The sequence below is a fragment of the Mustela erminea genome, chromosome 2 (assembly GCF_009829155.1).
Source record: "Mustela erminea isolate mMusErm1 chromosome 2, mMusErm1.Pri, whole genome shotgun sequence".
Lineage (NCBI taxonomy): Eukaryota > Metazoa > Chordata > Mammalia > Carnivora > Mustelidae > Mustela > Mustela erminea.
The window spans coordinates 109,710,082-109,733,923 of NC_045615.1; the positions used below are offsets into that span (position 1 = coordinate 109,710,082).

At 40.3% G+C, this 23,842-nt stretch overlaps 1 protein-coding gene across 10 annotated transcripts in view; it reads right to left on the reverse strand.

The window, feature by feature from the left end:
• LDB2 (LIM domain binding 2) overlaps positions 1-23,842 on the reverse strand; it is a 375,718-nt gene that overhangs the window by 67,696 nt on the left and 284,180 nt on the right. For all 10 annotated transcript variants that reach the window (XM_032333925.1, XM_032333923.1, XM_032333924.1 and 7 more), the window contains exons 3-5: positions 19,527-19,699; positions 12,208-12,330; positions 9,374-9,457 (exon numbers count right to left, since the gene is read on the reverse strand). In XM_032333925.1, the coding sequence (XP_032189816.1) occupies positions 9,374-9,457; positions 12,208-12,330; positions 19,527-19,699 (380 nt within the window). The remainder of the gene's footprint in view (positions 1-9,373; positions 9,458-12,207; positions 12,331-19,526; positions 19,700-23,842) is intronic.

The following is a 23,842-nucleotide window of genomic DNA, read 5'->3' on the forward strand; positions in this document are numbered from 1 at the left end:
AGAGAACTGGAACAACTTGTTCAAGGCCTTTATAGATAGTAAGGGGATGAGAATTTGAACCCACATTTCTCTGAATCCAAAGCACATTTATTTTTCTCAGCACACGGACTCCACAGTCCAACCTCTGCTTATAGAAAGCACCACCCAGAGCAGGACATGGCAAAGGTGTTTGGAGGAATGGTATTAATGACAGTGGCAACTTGAACATGATTTCAGTGCTCGACATTTAGAGAAATGATTAAATAAACACTGTGCTAGAACCACACTGGAATATTTGCCACTGTTATAAACGGATAATATGATGACTATGTAGAAACATGCAGAAGTGTTTACCAAATAACATTAAGAAATCATATGTATACTGATTACATTTATGCAGAAATTATGCATATGAATGGATAAACAGTAAGAGCAAACACAAAGAAAATACCTTTTGGCTGGGATATGGGATAATAAGATGTTTTAAAGTCACATTAAGCATAATGCAGAAAAAAAAAAGTTTATGGATCTCAACATCAAGAAAATCTGGCCAAAGAAAATAGACAAAATAATCACCCATGAGGGAATTTGTCTCTGAGATTTGAAAGAACACATTTCCAAAATAACGAAAAGGGCATAATGGCATTTAGAGTAAAAATTAAATACTGATTCAGAGCAAGTGGAAGTAGTGCTATTAGAATAAAAATTTCACAGCAGGAACTATGAGAATTTCAGGGTGAATTTTGCACACTAGAGAGATCTGGAGGCCACATGCCATGTTTTCCTTTAATTTCCTCAATGTATCCAAATTTTCTACTCTTTCCTTGTGAGGTTCTAGGTTGTGATGTTGAAAATCAATCACACACATTTTCCCCCCTAGATACTATTGGGCAAGTGAATTCACCTGAATTCTATTGTGTTTTGGGGGGCATTGGAGAGGTGAGGGTGTCACTTAAAATCTAGTTTCCGAGGCGCCTGGGTGGCTCAGTGGGTTAAAGCCTCTGCCTTCGGCTCGGGTCATGATCCTGGGGTTCTGGGATGGAGCCCCGCGTCGGGCTCTCTGCTCAGCAGGGAGCCTGCTTCCCTTCCTCTCTCTCTGCCTGCCTCTCTGCCTACTTGTGATCTCTGTCTATAAAATAAAATAAAATAAAATAAAATAAAATAAAATAAAATAAAATAAAATAAAATCTAGTTTCCATTTACCAAACTCCCCTCTAGCAACCGTCCATTCTGGAGACATTGACTGGGTGCTGACTGCAATCTAGAGCTTGTGAGGCTCTAGAAGCACAAGGCAATCAATCAATCTTCAGGTTGCTGTGCATCTGTTGGAGAAGACAGGTGAGTGGAGTGATAGTTCTTACACAGGACCTACCAAGACCTAAGCAAGAGACCATGCACACAGAGCTTTAGGAATAGTGGAGAGGAGCAGCTGCCCTGGTGGAGAGGCAGAGAGTCTCAGGAGAGGTGAGGGACAACTGAGTCCTGAAGGATGAGAAGGAGGTGGTCTGGTAATCCTGGATGGGAAGAGGAGGGTAAGAACAGTGTCCCAGAGAGTGAGTGAAATAAAGTCCTATGGTACCGATGCATGGAGGCAATAGACACACAGAATAGACACACAGACACACCAGAGCTGCCAGTGGTTTGTGGGGATACAGGATGACATGTGAGATGGGGAAGGAATGTGGGGTGAGGCTGGGAAGCAGCATGGGCTTAAGGGTAGAGGGCCTTGAGTGCCAAGGTCAGACAACCTGGTGAAGCAGACCAATCTGCTAGTGCATTGGTAACTGCAAACAGGCCAATTTAAGTCATATGCTGAGAACAAGGAGGAAGGGTATCCTCAAGGATATTGGGAGAGGAGGGAATTCTGGGATGCCCAGGTCCCCAGCTGAGGGGCCAGCATGAACTATAAATAGACCTACTTGTTCCAGTATCTTTAGCTCCTTGGGAAAAGGGTTATACCTTATCCATTCTTGTCAACACCCCACCCCCATCCCCTTTTGTGCCTGGTACATAATAGATGTCACCAAAATATCTCTTGGTTTAGATGACTGACTTAAAACTTAAAAACAAAACCAGAGTACCTTAAACACTCGAGGAGGGAGACAACTATAAAAATCAATGTCTCCCTGCAGCATGTTAAGCATGCAAGGACCATTCCCTCTATTGTTGATAGGAGATAAATGAAAACAGCTTTTTCACTCCTGGCATCCTGGAAGTTTGCATGCTGCAGATTTTCTTTAAATACTTAAAGCATGGGGCACGTGGGTTAAGTGTCTGCCTTCAACTCAGGTCATGATCCCAGGTTCTTGTGACTGAGTCCCAAATCCTCCTTCTTTTTCTTTCTCTACCCCTCCCCCTGCTTGTGATCCCTCTCTCTCAAATAAATAAAATCTTAAAAAAAAAAAAAAAAAGAAAGAAAGAAAAGAAAAGGAGTGCAACTCTTGATTTTCAGATCATGATCTCAGGGTCATGAGATCAAGCCCGGCTTCAGGCTCCACACTCAGCATGGAGTCTGCTTGACATTCTCTCTTTCCTTCTGCCCCTCCCCCTGCCTGGGTGTATGCGCTCTCTCTTCCTCTCTCTCAAATAAATAAATAAATCTTAAAGCAAATTAAAAAATAAAAATAAATGCTTTAGGACATGGTTTCTGCCTACCCCCATTCTTTTTGTGGAATAGGAAATGAAATCAACATCAATTATTTCTCTTTCAATTTGAAAATTGAATTCGTTACAGCTATTTAAAAATAGAAAACAGTTACTGCATACAGTAAACATTCCCATGCAAGAAGTGCTTATAAGAAATTTGAAATGATGGCAATTTCCAACTCTGAGTGAGAAAGGGCTTTCATTCTGATGAAATAAAAGGCAAGAATTAGGAAGAAGGACCAGGCTACTGGGTGTGTTGTTCCCAGGGGCTCTTCTCAGAAGCTCTGAGTGCAGGGGGCTCCAATGAATGACTCGACTTCCAGTGATCCTCAAAAAAGCACTTGACAAATGAGAGTTGGGACCTCCATCTCACTAGAATCCAGAGGAGGGTATAATATCCCATTTTCCAGATAGGGGAAACTGAGGCTCAGAGTAGTCAAGTAACTTGTCCAGGATCACACAGCTAGCAAGTGGCTGAGTTCAAATACATAATCCTGTCTTTTTGGCCCCCAAACCCAAGTGTCAGCATGAGGTATTTCCCTGACTATGCTGTGTTCTTACTGGAATAAGAAGACTCGCTCTAGAACCGTGCCACTCAGCTCAGCTATACATTTTGGGCCATAACACCCACTCTGTGTGGATACCTAGTGCAAACTTAAAACTTATATTCCAACCATGGACACTGCCTAGAGTTCCCCAAACTCACCAGCTTTCTCCATCCCTCTCTGTTACCATCTGTGGTGGACCCTCCAACTAGTCTACCTGGGACCATCTACTTGTCATTCAGAATCAATCCATCTCCTCATTGAAGGCTTTGAGATCCCATATCTACCCTCTAACAACCTTTCCCCTTTTTGTGCTTGGACTCAGGCTGTGAGATCAAATCCCTACTCTACCACTTACTAGCTCTGTGACTTTAAAAAGCTACTTCTCTGGGTCTCAGTTTCCTCCCCTGAAAAATAGGACTAAAAAGAGTCTCTGGAACCCTCTTACACTGTTGGTGGGAATGCAAGTTGGTACAGCCACTTTGGAAAACAGTGTGGAGATTCCTTAAGAAATTACAGAGTTACCCTAAGACCCTGCAATTACACTACTTGATATATACCCCAAAGATACAGATGTAGTGAAAAGAAGGGCCATCTGTATACCCCAATGTTCATAGCAGCAATGGCCACAGTCACCAAATTGTGGAAAGAACCCAGATGCCCTTCAACGGAGAATGGATAAAGAAGGAATGGTCCATATATACTATGGAGTATTATACCTCCATCAGAAAGGATGAATACCCGACTTTTGTATCAACATGGATGGGACTGGAAGAGATTATGCTGAGCAAAATGAGCCAAACAGAGAGAGTCAATTATATGGTTTCACTTACTCGTGGAGCATAAGGAATAACAAGGAGGACGTGGGGAGATGGAGAGGAGAAGGGAGTTGGGGAAAATTGGAGGGGGAGACTAACCATGAGACTGTGGACTCTGAGAAACAAACTGAGGGTTTTGAAGGGGAGGGTGGTGGGAGGTTGGGTGAGCCTGGTGGTGGGTATTATGGAGGGCATGTACTGCATGGAGCACTGGGTGTGGTGCATAAACAATGAATTCTGGAGCACTGAAAAGAAATTTAAAAAACAATTTTTAATTAAAAAAAAAAGAGTCTCTGGTTCATAAAGTTGTGAGCATCACAAAAAAAAAAAAAAAAAAAAAAAAAAAAGCCTTCCTGCCAAGTACCTAGCAACAGTACCTGGTACCTAGTAAGTGCTCAATGAATGTTAGTGACTACATTGATCACTGTACCCAGGACAGATTTCTCAACAGGCACAAATTTGGTTTTCTTTGGTACCTGATGTACAGTGATGTCCTTGAAAGTTGTGGAGACCTGGCACAAAGAAGGTGTCTAAAGATGCTTGCGGAGCGAACAATGACTACTGAACAATGAACAGTGGATCAAGGTTGCACAACCAGGTTTCATTGACTTAGATGCCCTGATACTATCAAGCCGCACCCTGCCTTCCTGTGGTGGCTGGACCGGATTTTTTTCTAAAATGCCAGGGCACAACAGGACTTGCTGCTTTCCAGCAAACATACCAAAGGATGTGTTTCCAAATTTCTCACTCCTTGTCCCCATTCCTAGGTCTCTAGTTTCCTCCCTAGAATGACTGATTGAAGGGTGCCATCACCCTATCCTGGGAAACAACCTTCCTCCCTAGGAGTCGGTGAACATGTTTTGTGAAATGTTTCACCTATTTCCGGGAGTGCCTGATAGCCACAAGGCAATGCCCCTCCCCCTGCAGGCCTGTCCCCACCCCAGCCTGGACAACTACCACAGGGACACTCAACCAGCCAGCCCTGGTCTGCCAGAGGTCCATGAGGCAGGAAGTGGGACCACATTTCATCAGAGCCCCATCCCTGCTCAGCGACCGCCAGCTGCTGCTCCACTGGGACCGGAGAGCCAGCTGCCGCCACACCTCTCAGCACAGAGCACCTCCAGCCTTATTATGTTGGGAGGAGACAGGAGGCAATGGCAGGCAATTTGATAACTCAAATCAAATAACAGCATCTGTTCTGTTGTCACTTCCAAAGCATCAGGTCACCAGAGTCCCTTCCAAGGTGCTGCCAGGTGAACGTCCGAGTATGGAGCCATCATTGGCATTCGCAAGCTCAAAAGGCATCCATCGTGTTTCACTTGCTCCTTCCTTGAGCAAGGAGCCACCCCCGTGAGCTCCACAGAGCCCCTGACTGCAGACCTCCATGAGAAAGATCTGGAATTTCATGGTAGTGGGAGAACTTGTTTGGGCGAAGCTAGAAGACTGAAATTGCTTACTTTCTGTACTGCTTAACTTTGTTACATGAAAGAAACAGCATATTGAAATTTCAGATGTCTGGAGCATTTAAAGTCTCTAGCCCTCCTTTCCAAAGCAGGATGCATTGATTTAAAGAAAACTCTTCTGCTATTTAGAAGGCCTTGGATTAATATTTGTCAACACAGGTGTCTGACCTTTTTTCTGATCTGGATGTAGTTTTGAAGCTCCTAGTTAACTAAACAATACCTCAAATAACCCCCTGAGGCTGGAGGCAAAGGCCTGGCTCCTCAGAAGGATGGGAGAGTTCCAGGTTTTTGTTTTGTTTTGTTTAAGATTTTATGTATTTATTTGAGAGAGAGGTAGAATGAGAGAGAGAGAACATAAGGGGGGAGGGTCAGAGGGAGAAGCAGGCTCCTGGCTAAGCAGGGAGCCTGATGCAGGACTCAATTCCAGGACTCAAAGATCATGACCTGAGCCAAAGGCAGTCACCTGACCAAGTCAGCCACCCAGGCACCCAGCTCCAGATTTTAAAGCAGTTTTATAAATGAATGCACTGGGCGATTGCTCAGCTGTCTTATGAATATCGATTGGTGAGAGCACTAAGGAAATCTTTGATCCCAGTCTAATCCAAAAAAACTTTGTTTTTCATTCTTAGTAACCACTACCCAAGCCAGGTCTCATCATGGAAATGTCCATATGGTTTTGGGAACTGAGTGTGAGGCTCTGTTCAGCCTTGACTTGCCACGTGGCTCACAACTACCCATAGTTATTTCTAGGAGGGGGGCCTTCTTTCCGGAGACCAGGGGACCCCTCCTGGCCTCCCACAGAGCCCTGTAGGTCCTTCCTTGTCACCACACCTCACTGGAACTGTGGCGCTGGCCTCCCCCTGCCCTAGAAAGGGCCACATCTTCTCCACGATGAAGGTCCCACACCTGGCACAAGGCCAGGAAGACAGAGTGGGCTCGATGAAAGAGTCCTGATGAATAAGTGATGGAGGGAGTGAAGAAAGGAAGGAATGGAGCCAGGAAGGGCAAGCAGCTGCTGAGCCAGGATACATAAGCAGAGGAAGTAAAAGGGTGTTGAGTGGACCCAAAGGAAGAGAAGAGAGCGAGATGCCATGTTGCTCTCCATGGTTCCAGTATGAACAACAATGATGGACACATAGTGGGTGCTCAATCAATCATGCCAGTGAACACTAACTGGGTGCTTTCTGTCTGCAGACCTTGTGCTAAGCTGTCTACATGGATTGTCTCACTCAATCTGCACATGAAACCCTACAAGGAGCTGTCATTAGTTTGGCAAAGTGGATTAAGTCCCCAGTGAGAGATGATGCAGACTCCCCTGTCAAGGCAGGAGAGACACAGTCCAATTTCTGTCAATATCATTGTTCTCCCTTCCTCCTAGAAAGGCAGCAGAGACCTTCATGAAGCTCATGGATTCTAGAGCCACACTGCCCGAGTTCAAATCCCAGCCCAGCTGTTCCGTGGTAGAAGGCTGGGTGACTGAGTTTACTTACTTGCACTCTCTATGCCCGGTTCTCTCACACAAATGGTGCTAGTGCACAGGGACCATTGTGAAGACTAGTGAAGTCAGGACATGCATAAGAGCTACATTTAAGCGGTGGCCTTTGAAACACGATTCCATATTGCACAAACCCACACGCTTCTTCCTCCTGTTGCTGTTGGGAGAGGGGGTTGGTGCCAATCCCTGCCTCTTCCCTCTCTTTGCAAGTATGATCTTCTCAGTTTTTGTGGGTTAAAAGCAGAAAATTTTAGAACGTGGGAGCCAGGTGGGCCTTGTTGACCCCAAGGTAAAAGTCAACATTTAACTGATGATGATAAGAAGAAGAGCTAGGGAAAGGGGAGGAAAAAAGTTTAGCATTTATTGATCTGTGTTAAATGCAGCTAAAAGATATAATAGTGAATCTGTCTAGATTTCACCAGAGGGTGAGTGACCAAGTCTAGGATAGAATCCAAAGTTCCAGATTCCAATGTGGGGTCAGCTGAGGACACACAGTATGAAACATCTTTATCTGTCTGAAGAGAGGCATCTTCAGATGGTTTAAAAGAACCACTCACGGTCTCTAACAAGATGAAATGCCTAGCAGTGGAGGGCAGCCTTCTGAATTTCTGTGGCTAGAGCATGCCACAGACCTCTACTTTCCCAGGTCTTGCTACCCACTTCCACTAAACCAGTGGTGCCATGGGAGCCCCTCTAAAGGTAGAACCTGGGAGTATGGAAGAACCTAGCTCTAACAACCCTTTCTGTCTACCCACCCTCCTGGGCAGTCTCTGTTTTCCCTCTGAGTGGGAACCATAGGACCATTACTAGAAAGCAACCTGGTTCAGGGCTGCCAAAATGGGGGTGGTGATGGGGCAAAGTAGAGGGTGGCAGGAGCAAAGCTGACTCCAGCTCTTGCTGTACCTGTATTTGGACCTAGAGCATCTAGGCTGGATAGAAAATAGCTTTTTTCCCTATACTCAGGAGATGGATACTACCATGCTCATATTTAATCTTTTCAGAAGCTCCTGGTCTGGTAGCCCAGCCAGCCAGCTGTTCCAAGACCTGGTTCATAAGTTACTTTCCCTCCCGCCTCTCCTGGTTTCTCGGTCCACGTTCCAGCATCATTTACCTGCTTGGAATTCCATCTCATAATCCAGGCCCCTTCTTTTCCATCTAATGTGAATGTCTTTCCTGACCCCTTCCTGGCTTTACCTTTATTCATTCTTTCACACTCAAGTTAGGCATCATGTCTTCCATAAAGCTTCTCTGATGCATTCTTCTGAGAGGTCTCCATTTTGTACTCCCATAATTCCACTTGAAAATTTCAACCAGGATTATTTACCATTTTGTTTATAATGTTCTCTCTATGGGTCTGGCCATGGTAGGAGACCCAACTATGGGTCTGGCCATCATTTCTTGATGGCAGATACGATGACTTTTGTCTTTGAATCTTCATTCTCTAGCATAGGACCTGGCACATTGCCATGAGTGTGTTACTTGGAAGACTTTGTTCAAATTATTCTTAATTCACTAAAGAGAAAGTTCGGCCAAAGTACTTCAGCATTTAGACATACACAAAATGACTAGTTACAGAGGGTTAGGAACACAAAGCAAAATTCACAGACTGACACAGCGCTTAGGGATCAAGAAACAAGAGCATAAACTCCATGATGGGTAGAGGGCTGGAGAAGTGGCAGCACAATGACAAAGAGGGAACTTTGGAGAGGCAAAGGAATGTGGAGCGCACCCACTGACTTCTTGTACAGTCTGGAGGACAATGCTTGCTTTATGAAGGAAACCATATCCTCTACCTGCAACACGATGACTGCAATTCTATACCACAAACCGGAGTGACAAGTGTTTCTGTTTTAGACCAAATACAGAAGCCATAGTTACTATGTAGGCAGATAATTTTGCCTAACTCTTAATTTTTAAAGATCAAAACTGATTTTATATCCAACCCAGAAAATCCGTTCCATGTTACACAGAGAGTCCCTTAGAAGACTTAGAAATATCTGTGTTCCACCACTGAACTGAACTTCAGGGGATGCTCTCTGGAGGGCACACTGAGTCTACTCAGGGACACTCCCTGGGTGGAGACACAGAAGCAGTGAACACCATTGTACATCAGAAACTTGAGACAACCAAGAGGGGCAGAGTGCCAAAACATTATATGAGCAGACACCGCTGGCCTTTGAATAATTAACTCCAAGAGTCATACAAACAGAGAGAGGAAATTCAGCTTTGAAGAAGCCTAGGTTTGCTGCTTTGTTAATTAAACCCCGTCCTCCATTGAAAATACACACAAAAAACACACACACGGTCGTGTAAGACACATGTATTGTGCTCTATTACCTCATTTTAACTTCTTGGTTCAAGATACATATACACCTCTAAAGCACTTTTCAAATTCACCAGGAAATGTAATCATCCCGTTGGTCTTACCCTGAGGTAGTTGAGGGTGAAATTTGTTAGTCCCATCCTAGTGATGTTTTTGGACAGCTGATCCAGGACCTGAGGATCTTGTGCCTAAACAAGAAAAAACCATATATTTTATCTTTGTAAGATGGTGCCAAGAAAGTCTCAAACTGGACTACAGTTGCTAAAAAAATGCAATCTCAACATTGTCAGTTTGTCTCAGAGGGGAGGTTGCTGGAGATAATTTAATTTACATTTTGAAGACACTTGCATATAATGGCTCAAGGACATTTTTGGATCAATGATGCAAGATCTGTTGCCAGGTAGAACCAAAATGAATCAGGCATGCTTTTAGTCCTTGGGAGAAACAACCTTACTTCCTCTGTGAGAGGCCCCCGTGTCTTCAGAAGGAGGGTCATTAAGCTCTGTCAGGACACTGCCAAGTCTCTGGCACTCAGCAGGGAAGGCAGGGTCCATCTCTGGATTTCGTAGAGCCAGGCTTTAGGACTGGCCTTTGTTTTCAGTTGTGATAGTGTTGTGTTTGACAGCTTGGAGTCTAAGACTATATCTGAAAACTTTACCACTTGTATGAAATTTATTTATATATATATATATATATATATATATATATATATATTTATATGAATTCTAAATTTCTTCCCCATTAAGCTGTGTCTGAAATAGATGGTCTCAACAATTTTCATCCTATAGTACTGTAAGGGTAAGCAACACCTTTCCAAAATATCTGCCACATTTAGAAGAGGGGTGTAATGTTCCATGGGTAACCCTAAATGTTCCATGGGCTACCCCAAATGTTCTGGTAGGCTACAAAAAAAATGAAATTTCTTTCTGGGTTTCATTGTGAGATGAGTCTCTTGGTTGACACTCTTCCTTTCTATTTGTCTTTCCTTCTTCACTGGCAGACACAAGCTAAACAGAGAGAGACTCAATAAATATCCTTTTGTCTTCATGCCTGTAGTCATGAGACTACAAGTTCCTCTAACACTTTAATTCGTTCTTTCCTGTACTTAGTTTTTCTCATAGTCATGTAACCAGTTGGCTTTGTGCATTTCAACAAAAACCTAAAAGTCAGAGAAAAGAGTTGGAGGTTGTGACTTCTCACTTCAGTTTCTGAGAAGGGAGTTCTCTGTGGACATAGAGCCAATATTTATGGAAGCCCTTCCATGTGCCAGAAAGAGCTGGTTCTATAGATAGTCATCAGGTAGTTGTCACAAACATCATACGCATCAGATTTGCAGACAGAAGACAGGATATAATAATAAATGAAAGGAAGGACATTACTGCTGCCAAAGCTGCTAAAAGCCAGTCACCGCTACTTGAAGAGGACCTACCATGTGCCAGGCACTGTTTTACGTTCTTTACATGCATTAACTCTTAATCTTCAAACCAGTCCTCTGAGGCAGACTCTATTACTATACCCATTTTATAGATGAAGAACTGGAAGCACAGAGATGCCATGTCACTTGCACAAGGTCACAGGAACAGGAATACACACGTATGTGATCTCATTCTAGGATCCAGGCTCCCGACCACTACCTTCTGCTGCCTTTTGGTCTCTTTTGGGAACACTAAGAGTGGCTACTTTGGGCTTCTTCAATGGGATTAGAGGATGTGTACTGGGCTTTCAAAGTGGAGAACTAGGCAGAAAGATTGGAGCAGGGGAGTGGGGCGCCACAGCAGGAAGCACAAGGTCAATGGAAAGGGGAGAGATTGGGTTTAACCAATTGGGAAGAGAGGGTGGAGGACAAAACCTGGGGAGACAGAGTGGAATTGGATAGTCTGGAGACAGATGGCTCATCAGCCTGGGTTTTGGAGTCTGTACCAGCTGAGTTGAAATCTTGATTTGCCACTTTCATGCTGAGAAACATGGAGCAATATATCAAGCCCAAGTCTTGGTTTTCTCACTTCTAAAGCAGGGATAATGATTCTGCACCTCTCTGGGTTACTAGGAGGGTTAAATAGAATGTGTACATATGCTTAGCACAAGACCTGGCATAGCAAACACCTAGTAAATACTAGCTACTCTTATTGTATTCTCGTTTGATTGTACAGGGTCTTAAAAATCAGGCTCATTAAGTCTGATTTTGCTCCAAAGCCTTTTCACAGAAACTGCTGCATCATGCATTATGGAAGAGGGATTTATTTAAGTCAATGCCTTTGACGCCTTCTTCAGGGACTGCACTCAGCTAGTTCTTACCAAGTCTTACCTCTAAAACATATATCCAGATTGGCATCAGATTTGGCCATGCACCTAGTTGGTGCTCAATAAATGCGATGTGATTTGTGGTCAACTGAAACAGAGCAAAACCCAGACTGCTCGCTTCATCCCAAAACTATGGTTAGAAATGCTGTAGACACAGATCTGAGCTACCTGAGCCCCACTTCTTGTCAGATGGTTCAAATCAAAACTGGAAACTTGTTTTCCTTACCTTATTTCTTGTTTTATTTCCTTCCCCAGTTATACATAAAAGGTTTAATAGCCCAGGCAGAGCAATACTTGATAATGATTCAGTGGAATTTAAGAGAAGTACAAACTGTTTATTGAGGTAACCTCAGTATGGAGTTTAAAATAATAAAATATATATATATATATATATATATATATATATATATATATATATATATAATCTCACACTACACCAAACTCAGAAACAAAGAGGGGGCAGGGGGCCTGTAGAATAAAATAGTTGAGGGGAAAACTCAAACTGAGAGTTCATTACGCAACATGTGAAGACTGTTAGTGTTCTTTCAGAGAGAGAGAACTGTAGTTTTCCTCCTTAAGTAAATGGGGTGGGGAGGGGGGGAAAGAAAGAGAGTAAAATAGTGCTGAAATTACTTACATGCATGGCTAGAATGCTCCTTGGGACTAACTCTCTGTATTGTCTAATGGTAAAGTGCCATGTTTTTATTCTCATGAGATCATCAAAGGTGAACTCCAAGATCAGTCTGCCTTCTGTACACACCTAGAAGCGACAAACAACACACTCATTTGCTGTGCACTTGGTCAATGCCACACTTTTGTAACTCACACATCAGCTGCTCAGCGTGGTCTCCCTGACTGTCCTCGGACAGCGCTGGATCTTGGCAAGGATGTGACACCAGTGCTTTATGCACGACATACTGAGACAAGTGTGAGCTCCTGGATCCATGGGTTCAAAAGACAAGACAGCTGCTTACTCACTATGAGCTACTAGTAACTTGACTGGCTGCTGCCAAAACTCCATGAGCCTCTGTTTCTTCATTTGCAAATATGGAAACAAAATATTCTAACAAAATAATGCTATATTATTGCAGCATTATGTCAAAAATTCCTGACACACAGTGTGTCCTCACAAAAATCATACTCTCCCGCCTCCTTATCTCTGTTTCATCATCCTTCTATCATCAGAGCTTGAAATCCTGTTCTAATCGTGGTAGACCTACTCTGGGAGAAAGTACCTAATAAAATAATTCATGCTTAAGTAGGACTTACTACAAGGTTATCCAAACAGAGGAAGTTTTCATTTTCAGGGACAAATTCCGGGGGGACAATGTGTTACCCAAGGCAGCTGGGATCAGTTATTGGCATGTAAGAAATAAAGGCATGCTATCAGCAGTGACAAATTTTGCTTGCATAGAAGGCCAAGCTTTGGGGGAAGGGGTGATATCTTTCTAGGATAAATATGTATTATTAAAGAAACATAGAATTTATGAGGCTCTCTTCCTCGACGGGGTGATCATTTTTTTCTTCTTTTGATATTCAGATCATTTTTAGCATGTAGTTCCTATTTAATGTACCTATCTTATTTCACCGTTAATGACTTTGAAATCAGAGAAAATGTTAGGCAATCGGACACCACAGATCTTATTTCAACTAAAAAATAGGAAGTAGTGGGAGCATATTGGTCCAATTTAAATAGTTACAACCCATCATTCATTTCATGTTTGTTTTGGAGTAGACAGAGGCTTTGACATCAGAAAGTACTAGATGCACACCCTAACTCTACTTTTTACTTATTTTGGAACTTTGAGAAAACCAAGTAAATTCCCCAAGTTCCCGTTTCCTCATCTGTAAGATGAGGATAGTATTAACCTTCTGCAGGATTGCTGGGTAAATATATGAATGATATTGTATGTGTAGATTGCCTGGTATTATACATGGCATGTAGTAGGATGGTAGCAAATAATAGCTCTAAAGATAAAAAGATTGCAACCCAAAAATGCAGAACCCCACCACTAGTAGTCATCATAACGTGCTCTCTGAGACCCAGGGATCCAAGGAGGTGTCACAGGGGCTCTGCTGGAAAGAATTTGGCCTCTATATAGACCATGTGATCTCCACCCATTTTCTCGATTCGACCAGAGCAGCTTCAGTTTCATCCTTTCAAAGTATTGGACTTCTGATTGAGTTTTTTGGAGAAATGTTTCCTATGCTAAAAGCAAATATACACAATTTTGGAAATCAATGCACTACACAAGTTTTAAAAATCATAAATAACAATTAACTCACTAGGAGGGTATGCTCATTTCTAAAACTATAGTCCATGAAGATAATTAACAATTTATTTCAACCTTTTTGAGATATTAATAACCACTTCCTTCTTTGGGAATTTAATACAGAAGGCCACCATTTATTGAGTTCCAACTATGTCCTAGGCAGTGGGCTGTGTGCTTTCTGTTTATTCTAATTTAAGATAGTATTTTCTTTATTATTTTTTAAATGATTTTTTTTAATTAAAAAAAATTTTTTTCAGAGAGAGAGGAAATGTGTGAGTAGAAGAGGGGGAGGGGCAGAGAAGGAGTTGAGAGAATCTTAAGCAGGTTCCATGCACAGCATGGAACCCAGTGGGGGGACTCAATTGCAAGACCTTGAGATTATGACTTGAGCCAAAATCAAGAGTCTGATGCTTAACTGAATGAGCCACCCAGGTGCTCCAGTAATATTTTCTTTGAACGAGCCAAATACCAGTATAAGGAGTTTTAGTAAGGGCACCATGTGTGCAAGGGCACTACTTAAGAAAGATGCTATTGATGTCCACCATTTTCTTTTTTTCAAAGGTCTCAGAAGCACTGTAGGATAATTATTGATAATTGGGTGAAGACCTCCAGCTCAGACTCCACTAGCAGAATCCATGGGTAATTTTAGGCATTTAGACACCTTGTCCTAAACCTCTTCAATTGAGTGGTCTTCAGAGCTTCCTTCCTGGCATCTTAGCCATGAGTGTTGTGCACTTGGAAATGGGGGAAGACTTTCTAGAACAAACCACTCCTCTAGAACATCCTTAGCATTGGAATTAATTCACCAAGGTTTTCAAAGGGGTTGCATGGAGATTAAGCTACACAATTCTCTCCAGGGAGTTAGTATGACAGAAGCCACCTGCAGAGAAACTTTCACAAAAGGGAGGTGACTGCAGTCATCCAGTGACAGTTGAAATGTTTTGACAGTAGAGGACAAGGATATTTGGATGCTATAATCCTTTTTTTTTTTTTTTTTAAAGAAGGGGGATTATTAGATGTTTAAATAAATATTAGCCCAGTTAAATGTCATGCTTTTATCTTATCTAATCTATTTGTTTTGTGTTTATGAACCACAAACCCAAGACAGATGGAGGTTCTACTGGAATAGAATTCCATAATAAGAGGGCATAGATGGAGTCCTTCTGACGAGGTACTCAATTGGAGGATCTGTAAAGTCAGGTTAAATTGTATTTTCTGTTTACCGTGACAGAGCAAACCAGTTGAGGACACTTCGTGCCTTCGAACTGTCATGGGGCCTACAAAAGGGAAAACTGCAACAAGCCTTGGGCTCCTCCTTTGTAAGCCCAAACCAAGAAATCAGCCTTATCCAGAGCATATCACATTGCAAGAGAGGAATCCTTAAAACTGAATCTGAGTTGACTGTGAAAATTAAATGACTTCCTTGAATGGAAGACCAGAGGAAAATTTGGTCACTCTTGTGCTCCCTCAAGGTAGTTTTTTTTTACCCATGGCCTTCTCCCAAGCCCTATTCAGCCTCCCTGCTTCCTGCCCCCATCATGGAAGTTAAAGGAAACTAAAGGCCTTGTGATTTATTCAACATGCAAAAATCAGCAAATGGAATAGAGGCGCCTAAGGGGGGGGGGAATATGAATATATATATATATATATATATATATATATATATATATATATATGTATGTATTTCTTGTCTGGAAATTGTAAAAAAAAAAAAGACATGGTTTATAAAGGAGAATTAATATTTTCTTTTTTCAGAGAAATTCTGTGCATTCCTCTTAATCAATACAATTAATGTAGCTTTTATCTAAAGTTGGCCCTTTTTTTTAAAGCTGCCTTTCACTTGGAATCCAAAATCAAAAGGGTCCCCAATTAAGAAAACATTTTCTGTTGTGCTGAATTCATGTTACCGTACTGTGAGCTCTGACATTTTGTTTCTGTGGTAACCAAAATCAGCTGATTAGTTGGCATGGCAACAGAAAAGATGTAATCCCAGCAGACACACTCTAATCAATGCCCCCAGCACAGATGGTCTCCGGAGGATCAACAAGAAAGAGGCTGGCAGGCATTCAGCGGATCACGTGCTAGCTTGAGACTAGGCCAGGAACAAGAGAACTAAAAAAGAACATTTCTCAAACTAACCGGTAGCTTTTTAACCCTTTTCTTTCTCTGACTAATTGTAAAGCAATGCTGACCATGCTGTTGTAGAATACAAATGATTTTCATAGACCTGTTATGAAAGAAAATGTGCTTTTTAGGTAGAAGTGTTTACTTAGTTTTCTTGGTGTTTATGCATGAAATACTGCTTTCAAATTAACAATCGCATAAAGCTCATTGTATTTTATGTGGAAATACTGCATATGTAAATGCATATGTATACATATAGGAAAGCAATATGGTCATTGATATTATACTAATTCAACGGGAGCTGGGATAAGGGTAGAAATGGATAAATCCTGGACTATAATGTTGCAGACAGGCTAAGAAAGGAATGATGTCAACGACCTGAATGAGCATTCATATAGGAAAAATGGCTGAGGCATTTCAGGGTACTTTCCTAGAGTCATAAATAATTGTGTAATAAATTAATTGAGACCAGAGAAAACACAAAGCCATGTTTACAGAGTGATAAGAGTGTTTGGTAATGGCTGTAACTATGACATTAGTTTGTAAAATCTAAAAGTAGCCCTATGTGTACCCCAGGGAGGCTCCTCTCAGCATCTGTCAGTATTCACACCCTCAAATGTAATTCAAGGGTCTTGGATTCTGAAAACCTTGGTGATTGCTCTTCAGATTATTAAACCTTGTTTTCAATTTTATTCAAAATTGAATACAGAAAAGAAAGGCTTCATAATGTGTGTTTTAAAACTCTAATTACATATTTATCCATAATCTATAGTGTTCCTAGGATCAGGAAATTGCAAAATGTGCACTATACTCCTGAGGAATATTAAATATTATCGTTGATTAGGACTGCGGCTGATATTTGATTCACCAGTTGACCAAATTTTCATAAAAGCAACTCAGAACCACTGGGTCAAACGCTATTTGGGGAATTAGAGTGTATTGATAGTCTAAATTAGAACAATGTGATGTGCCTGTACATAATGTGCTAAAATAATTCCATGTACAGTGGGGCTCCCCTTTAAAAATAAAGCAACAGCTTCCAGACTACATTTTTCTTTGTGCTACTGAAAGGTCATTAGCTCACTGTTTTATACTAAATACTCACATTATTTTATTACACGAAGGTGGATTATTTTTAATTAATATAAGAACAAAAGAAAAATTGGAAGGATTCTTCGGGTAGTATCATAATCACCAAGGTTGCAGGGGGGGAGAAAAAAAAGTGAAAAGAAAAAAATGAATGCTTTAGAACTTTCTAAAAATAAATGTGCATAATTAGCATCTGGACTAAGTCCACATAGCTAAGCTGCATTTCCGAGAAAGTGATATTTTTCATCACACTATGGAAATATTCATTACAAGAGTTGGGAGATGTACTGCCATGGAGTAGAGGGAGAGGTGACCTAAATAACTGAAGTTTGGGGTGAAAGATCTGAGTTCAGGAGGAGGTTGTTCTGGTCTTCCCCATGGCCATCTGAGAGGGAAGCATTCCTGGGTGAGGAAAAACTGCAACCAAGGGAAACCTTAGCTTCTTAATTTGAGTGAAAAAAGGCACTTCATCAGAAGAATGGGATTTTTAAAAAAATTTAAAACCCATCCTGAATATTTATCATTTTATCTTCAGAGCAGTTGACTATGCTCATTTACAAAAAAGTTGTGGCCTGAAATGAAAGAAACTGAAAAAATATAAAGGACTATCTTTTATTATACATTTTACATGTATATAAAATGTTACACATGTTATTTTAAAATTAGTTATTATTACATAATTTAATATTATATAATTTAATATTTTATTATTACATAATAAAATATTGTATTAGTATGTTTATATAAAATATTTTATGCTTTATAAAAGGGATGCTGCAAAAATGCATTTTTATTTTCAATGGCTGTAGGCTTTGGAAGTAGCTTCTTCGTTATAGCCATTTTATTTAATTCTCATGGATTTCTTTTTTCCCGTAAAGCATAAGGAATTGGCATGTTTTTCTTGATTACCTAAACATAATGCTAAGCCTAGACAAAAGCAAAACAAACAAATAAAAACCGAATAATGAGCTAGCAGAGAAATCTTTTCTCTGGGTCTCTAACTTCCTAACTTTTGAAATAGGTGGTATTATTCAACTGAGATACAAGATTATGTAAATATTTTACATCTCCAAAATGAAGTGAGACATGTGCAGATTAAACCATCACCCAGGTGATCATTCCTTTCCATGTAACAAAACTCTCTTCCCAGCATGAATATCTACATACAGTGGGAATGAATATTCTTTGTGCTTAATTGGCAAACTTCCTTTCCATTCAACTGTTAAAAAGGAAGAAAGAGAAAAACCCAACTTCTGCCCCACATTTAAAATGTCTATTGACAAAATTAAGATACCATGAAATCAATGACATTTGATGATTTGCTTTTGCATTTTTTCACCATTTCCTTTGCCTTTTTTTTTTTTTTTTTTTTTTAGTATGTTCTCTTGAGCAACCAGGAAGATGAAGCTGCACCAACAAGATCAATGGATACTTTAAATGATAAACATTTTATTTTTATACGTGTGTATACAAAACTGTGCATAAGTAACAAACGTATCTTCAGTCTTGTAATTTGGGCTTTTGCAATTAACCCTGATAATTCAAGTTCTCAACTATAAAGAGAGGATTGTCGTGTGTATTTTCAACTAAAAGAGATAGCTGCTGTCATTAATATTACAGATTCGTTTCACACTGAGTCTTCATCACAATGCACTAACTAGTGTTCATTCAAGTAAACTTCTGTTTGTCAGATTCTCTGGCTACGTATTTGTTCTTACTAATTTTGCTATTTGGAAGAGGACATAAAGGAATTGTCTGTAGTGTTCCAGACAGGTCTTTGCCTGGAAGGAGTATTCCTCCATGTCGATTATCTGTGGATGGGAAGGGTCATAGGTGTAGAAAGTATAGAAGACATTTTCTTGCACTTCACATCCTTCAAATTGTGCCTCAAAGATCATGTTACCCAGTCCTCCACCCAACACCCTCCCCTGTGTTTCTCATTTTCTCACAACCAACTTCTGACTCTACTGTGCTCACTTGCTGACTGACCAACCACAGAACTTCTCAGAATTTGGGGAAACAAATTTTAAACTCTGAATTCCCTAGTTACATATTTTTATGTTTTTATGCTCCTTAAAGGTTGCAATTAGTTGAGTTGTAGTTGCCTTTTTTCCCATTATTAACATTTGAACTTAGCTTTAAAAAGTATTTAATTTTAAGAGAAACAAAACACAAATACTGACCACACAACAATGGGAGAATGTTCTTTTAGATGTAGAAGATTATTTGTTTAGCAACCTGTGTCTCTTAATTTTGCGGGTCTATCATATTTGCACTGCATCACATGCACACATCTTAGAACAATGTTCACCAAGCATCTAGCCATGTCACAAACAAAAGAGATTATCTCATAGCACTGACAGTGTCTGAGATATAAGAAATCAGCTCAAAGTTCCAGGAGAAAAGCATAATTATTGTCCTTCTGTATACCCACAGAAGCACAAGCCATGTTGCTGAGTATGTCCTGTACCTTGGTAAACATGGGCTTCCCATGCTGGGTGACCATAGCACACTGGTCGCAGTCCACTGTGATGGATGAGTTGTGGTATGACTCTTTCGAGTGTTTGAGGATGTAATACAGGTCGGTCACCCCTCCTTCAAACACAGTGCTAAAGTAACGAGGGATAAGGGTCCTGCCAATAGCTGGGAAAGAAACACAGAGAAATAAACCATTAACAAAAGAATCCAGTGGTCCCACTCAACCCACACCATTGCCAGACTTCTAACTGGATACAAATCATTTCAAGAAACCAATCATACAAGGAGGTAAATTTCTTTCTTTTGTAAACAGCCATGACCCTTCTGAGTTGCAGTTAGTGAAATAAAATCCCCAACTGTTCAGTAAAAATTTGTACATTCGTCTCTACAGATTTTGTATTAATTGAAAGTTAATAATGTAAGGGTTGGTACTTTAAAACTAACAGGAACAACAACCACAGCATCAAAAATAACAGGAACAAAAGCAATGACCACTTTGAATCTCCTAAGTATCCTCTAAATGAAGATATTTTTTTAAAAAATAAAACACATCCATGGGCGCCTGGGTGGCTCAGTGGGTTAAGCCGCTGCCTTCGGCTCAGGTCATGATCTCAGGGTCCTGGGATCGAGTCCCGCATCGGGCTCTCTGCTCAGCAGGGAGCCTGCTTCCTCCTCTCTCTCTCTCTGCCTGCCTCTCTGCCTGCTTGTGATCTCTCTCTGTCAAAATAAATAAATAAATAAATAAATAAATAAATAAATAAAACACATCCAATCGAATCGGATTTTGCAGTGAATTGTTTATAAGCCAATCATCCAATCATGTATTATTAGTAATAGTAGTCATAATGTAAATTTTGATAATGTAATGCTTTGCAGTGTATTAAGTATTTTGGGATTCTTTCACTGAATCTTCAGAACAACTTCAAGGTAGTGGGGAACTGGAAACCAAAAGGATTATTATGTCAAAAAAAGGTCATTAGGACTGTATCAAAGTCACATGACTTATAATAAGTAGATAATTAAGGTCTCTACCTCCAAATCTGCAAACATTTACTCTTTTCAACACTGTCTCCAACTGCTTTAATGATTGAGAACCCGCATATACAAAAAGGTTCATACCTGCGTAAATACTGATTATTCTATTTGCTTCTGGAGCTGGATATCTTTCTAGAACAAAAGACCAATTTTAAGATAATTTGATACCTTCTACTTGGTCTAAATTGGTCTCTTTGATTCCATGTGTCCTGCCCTGCCCCATTTTAGTTTGCATGATTGGTAAGTAGCTGGGTCTCTCTGATATATGATGCTTAGAAACACCTAACAAGCCCTTGCTTTAGCAGAGATTTTAAATCCTCTTAAACTGAAAATCCCAACTCATAATATCAGGAATTTTGCCTATGTGCAGATTTTGAGGCAAAGTACTAAAGCACTCTCAAGCGATGCAAGGTTTTTAATAAATCTCTTACATTCACTATATAATGCCTCCTGAAAGACAAAAATAATATTTAAGATAAATAAATTACCAAAGAGAGCTTTAGTAGGAAAGATCATACAATCTTCACTTGAATGTTTTAAAATGTTTAATTTCATTTTAAAAGAATCAATGTTAATCCATTCCATATGGATCTATATCTCTTTTGTACATGGATTTGGGGGAAAAAAAAAAAAACTATAAAAAGAATATCCTGCCAAACGGTTTTCTGAAGTAATCTCTAAAGAATCCTGCTGTGGATGACTGGTCTCTGAATAATTTATATAGTTGTTATTGCTTTGTATTTATTGCAGTAAAATCAATCAACAAGTGTGTATTAAATATTCCAGGATTTTTGGCAATTCCATTCTAAATAATCCTCACACATACATTTTCCAAACACTGCTTAATCCTCAACAGCGCATGTTCATTTGCTAAATATGAAATTCAAACAAGAGTGATTTGAGTCCACCATGTCTTTAAACATACACACAGCTGAAATTATAAGGAAAACTTTGTTAATGCGAAAAACCTTATTGTACTTTGCTAAACAGATAAAATTAATTTAATGCATTTCAAATAGTCTAACCTAAAACTAATTTCCATAAAACAGCTCTAGTAATTTGACATTTGGGGATCTGTACTGGGGAGAATAAATACAAACCATAAAAATGTAGATGAAAATATTTCACTACAATATCCAAGGAATTGTCACATTAAAAAGGTTACTGCAAATAAACACCACTGGATTAGCCACATTATAGCTTATTCATCATGAATCCTGCACCATTTCAATTCCTTTGTAGTAATACCTACTATATATTATCATCATTTTCATTCACAGAATAAAAAAAAATTGAATAGGGATAAAGGTTGCAACTTCTTAACTTTAAACCTCAATTTTTAATTACCTCTCGAACTCCAGAAAATGTAAAAACTATATAGTAAATATACTTAGAGGGAAATGTAGCTTTGCTTTATTTAGTATTTTCTAGCACTCTTGAAACTGATTGTTAGGGATTCCTGAGGTTTGTGTTCAGCCCCCTTTCTTTATGGGAACAATATATTTCCCCCATGGTCTTGTGTGGACCATCATTCACAAAACTCCATTATCCACTCTGGTAGACTGCTACCAGTGGTCCCAATGAACCAGGACAATTGCATTCACACCTTTGTGGATGTAGTCTCCTCTCCTCAAATCTGGACTGGGCTCTTGATCCATTTTAATCAATAGAATGGGACACAAGTGATCTTGTGTCAGTTCTGGGCTAAATCTTAAAAAGGCTTAGTGGGGCGCCTGGGTGGCTCAATCATTGAGCATCTTCCTTAGGCTTAGATCATGATCCCAGGGTCCTGGGATTGAGCCCTGCATCTGGCTTCCTGCTCCGCAGGAAGCCTGCTTCTCCTTCTCCCACTCCCCCTCTTTGTGCTCCCTCTCTCGCTGTGTCTCTATCAAATAAACAAATAAAATCTTAAAAAAGCAAAAAACAAAACAAAACAAAAAACGGCATAGAGAAGCTTCTACTTTGCACCCGGGTGAGAAGTCAGTGACTATGTACGAAGTTCAACTACTCTAAGACTGCTGTACTGTGAGAAGCCCAACCAACTGAGGCAGTCACATGAAGACTTGAGTCTTTGGGCTGACAACCCCGGTGAGCCACCAGCAAACAGCCAGCGCCAACCTGCATGAGTGAGGTCATCTTGGAAGGGAATCCTTAAACTCCAATTAGCTGCCTCAGGCTGGTATCACGTGAAGTGGATATAAGCTGTCCCCTATAGTTTTGCCCAAATTGTAGAACAACGAGTAAATAAATTAAATGTTTGTACTTTTAGCTTATAAGTTTTTAATGTAACAATGGAAAATCACAGCACCTCTCAACCTCCTAAGCTATAAAGATGGGCAAATTAGAATCCTCTCCTGAAAGACAAAGAGGGCAGTCTTGCCACTAAAAATATGTATTATAGAAACACAGAAACTTGCATAGAAAGGAAAGCAGATTAGAGAGACAGAAAGTCTTTGTGGACTGTTTTGGTACCTCTTAGGACTGAAACCCAGTTCCATCCTTGGAGGTCCTGCTTCTGTGAGACGTGTACCTCTTGCTTCTTTTGCTTAAGTGAGTTTGTGTTAGCTTTCTGTCATTTGTAAACAGATGAACCCTGTTTAATGCTGTCCCACTGCACTGGAGCATGGATGCGGTAACAAACGCTAATGTAAAAGAAAAAGGAAGTGATGAGAAAAAATTAACTATAAGAGAGAGCTGAGTCTTTTTGTGCAACATCCTGTGTCAGTAGCTGTATTCATCTTCTATACCTGCTGTAACAAATTACTACAAACTTAATGGCTTAAACTCTCTTTATTGATTATCTCATAGTTCCTGACAATCTGACGTGGGTCTTGCTGAGCTAAAATCAAGGTGTCAGTAGGGCTGTGTTCTTTTCTAAAGGCTCTAGGGGAGAACATGTTTTCTTGTTTTTTTTTTTTTTTTCCGAAGATCTAGGAGCTGGCTGCTTTCCTTGGCTATGTCACTTTCCTACATCATCCACCAGCAATAGTGGTTGGAGTTTTCCTTGTCTGCCTCCCCCTTCCACTTTTTAGGACCCTTGTGATTGCATTGGACCCACCCAAATAATCCGGATAATCTACCATCCCAAGTTAACATATTCACAGTTGCCACGGATTAGTACTGGATGTCTTTGGGCACCATTATTCCACAGAGTTTTTGTTCTACAAGGGAGTATATACAAAATATAACACACACATGACAAGCAGTATATAGATAATGTGCAGTGAAAGGGACAAATAACCAGAAGAAAAAACATCACTTGTGCTTGAGGAA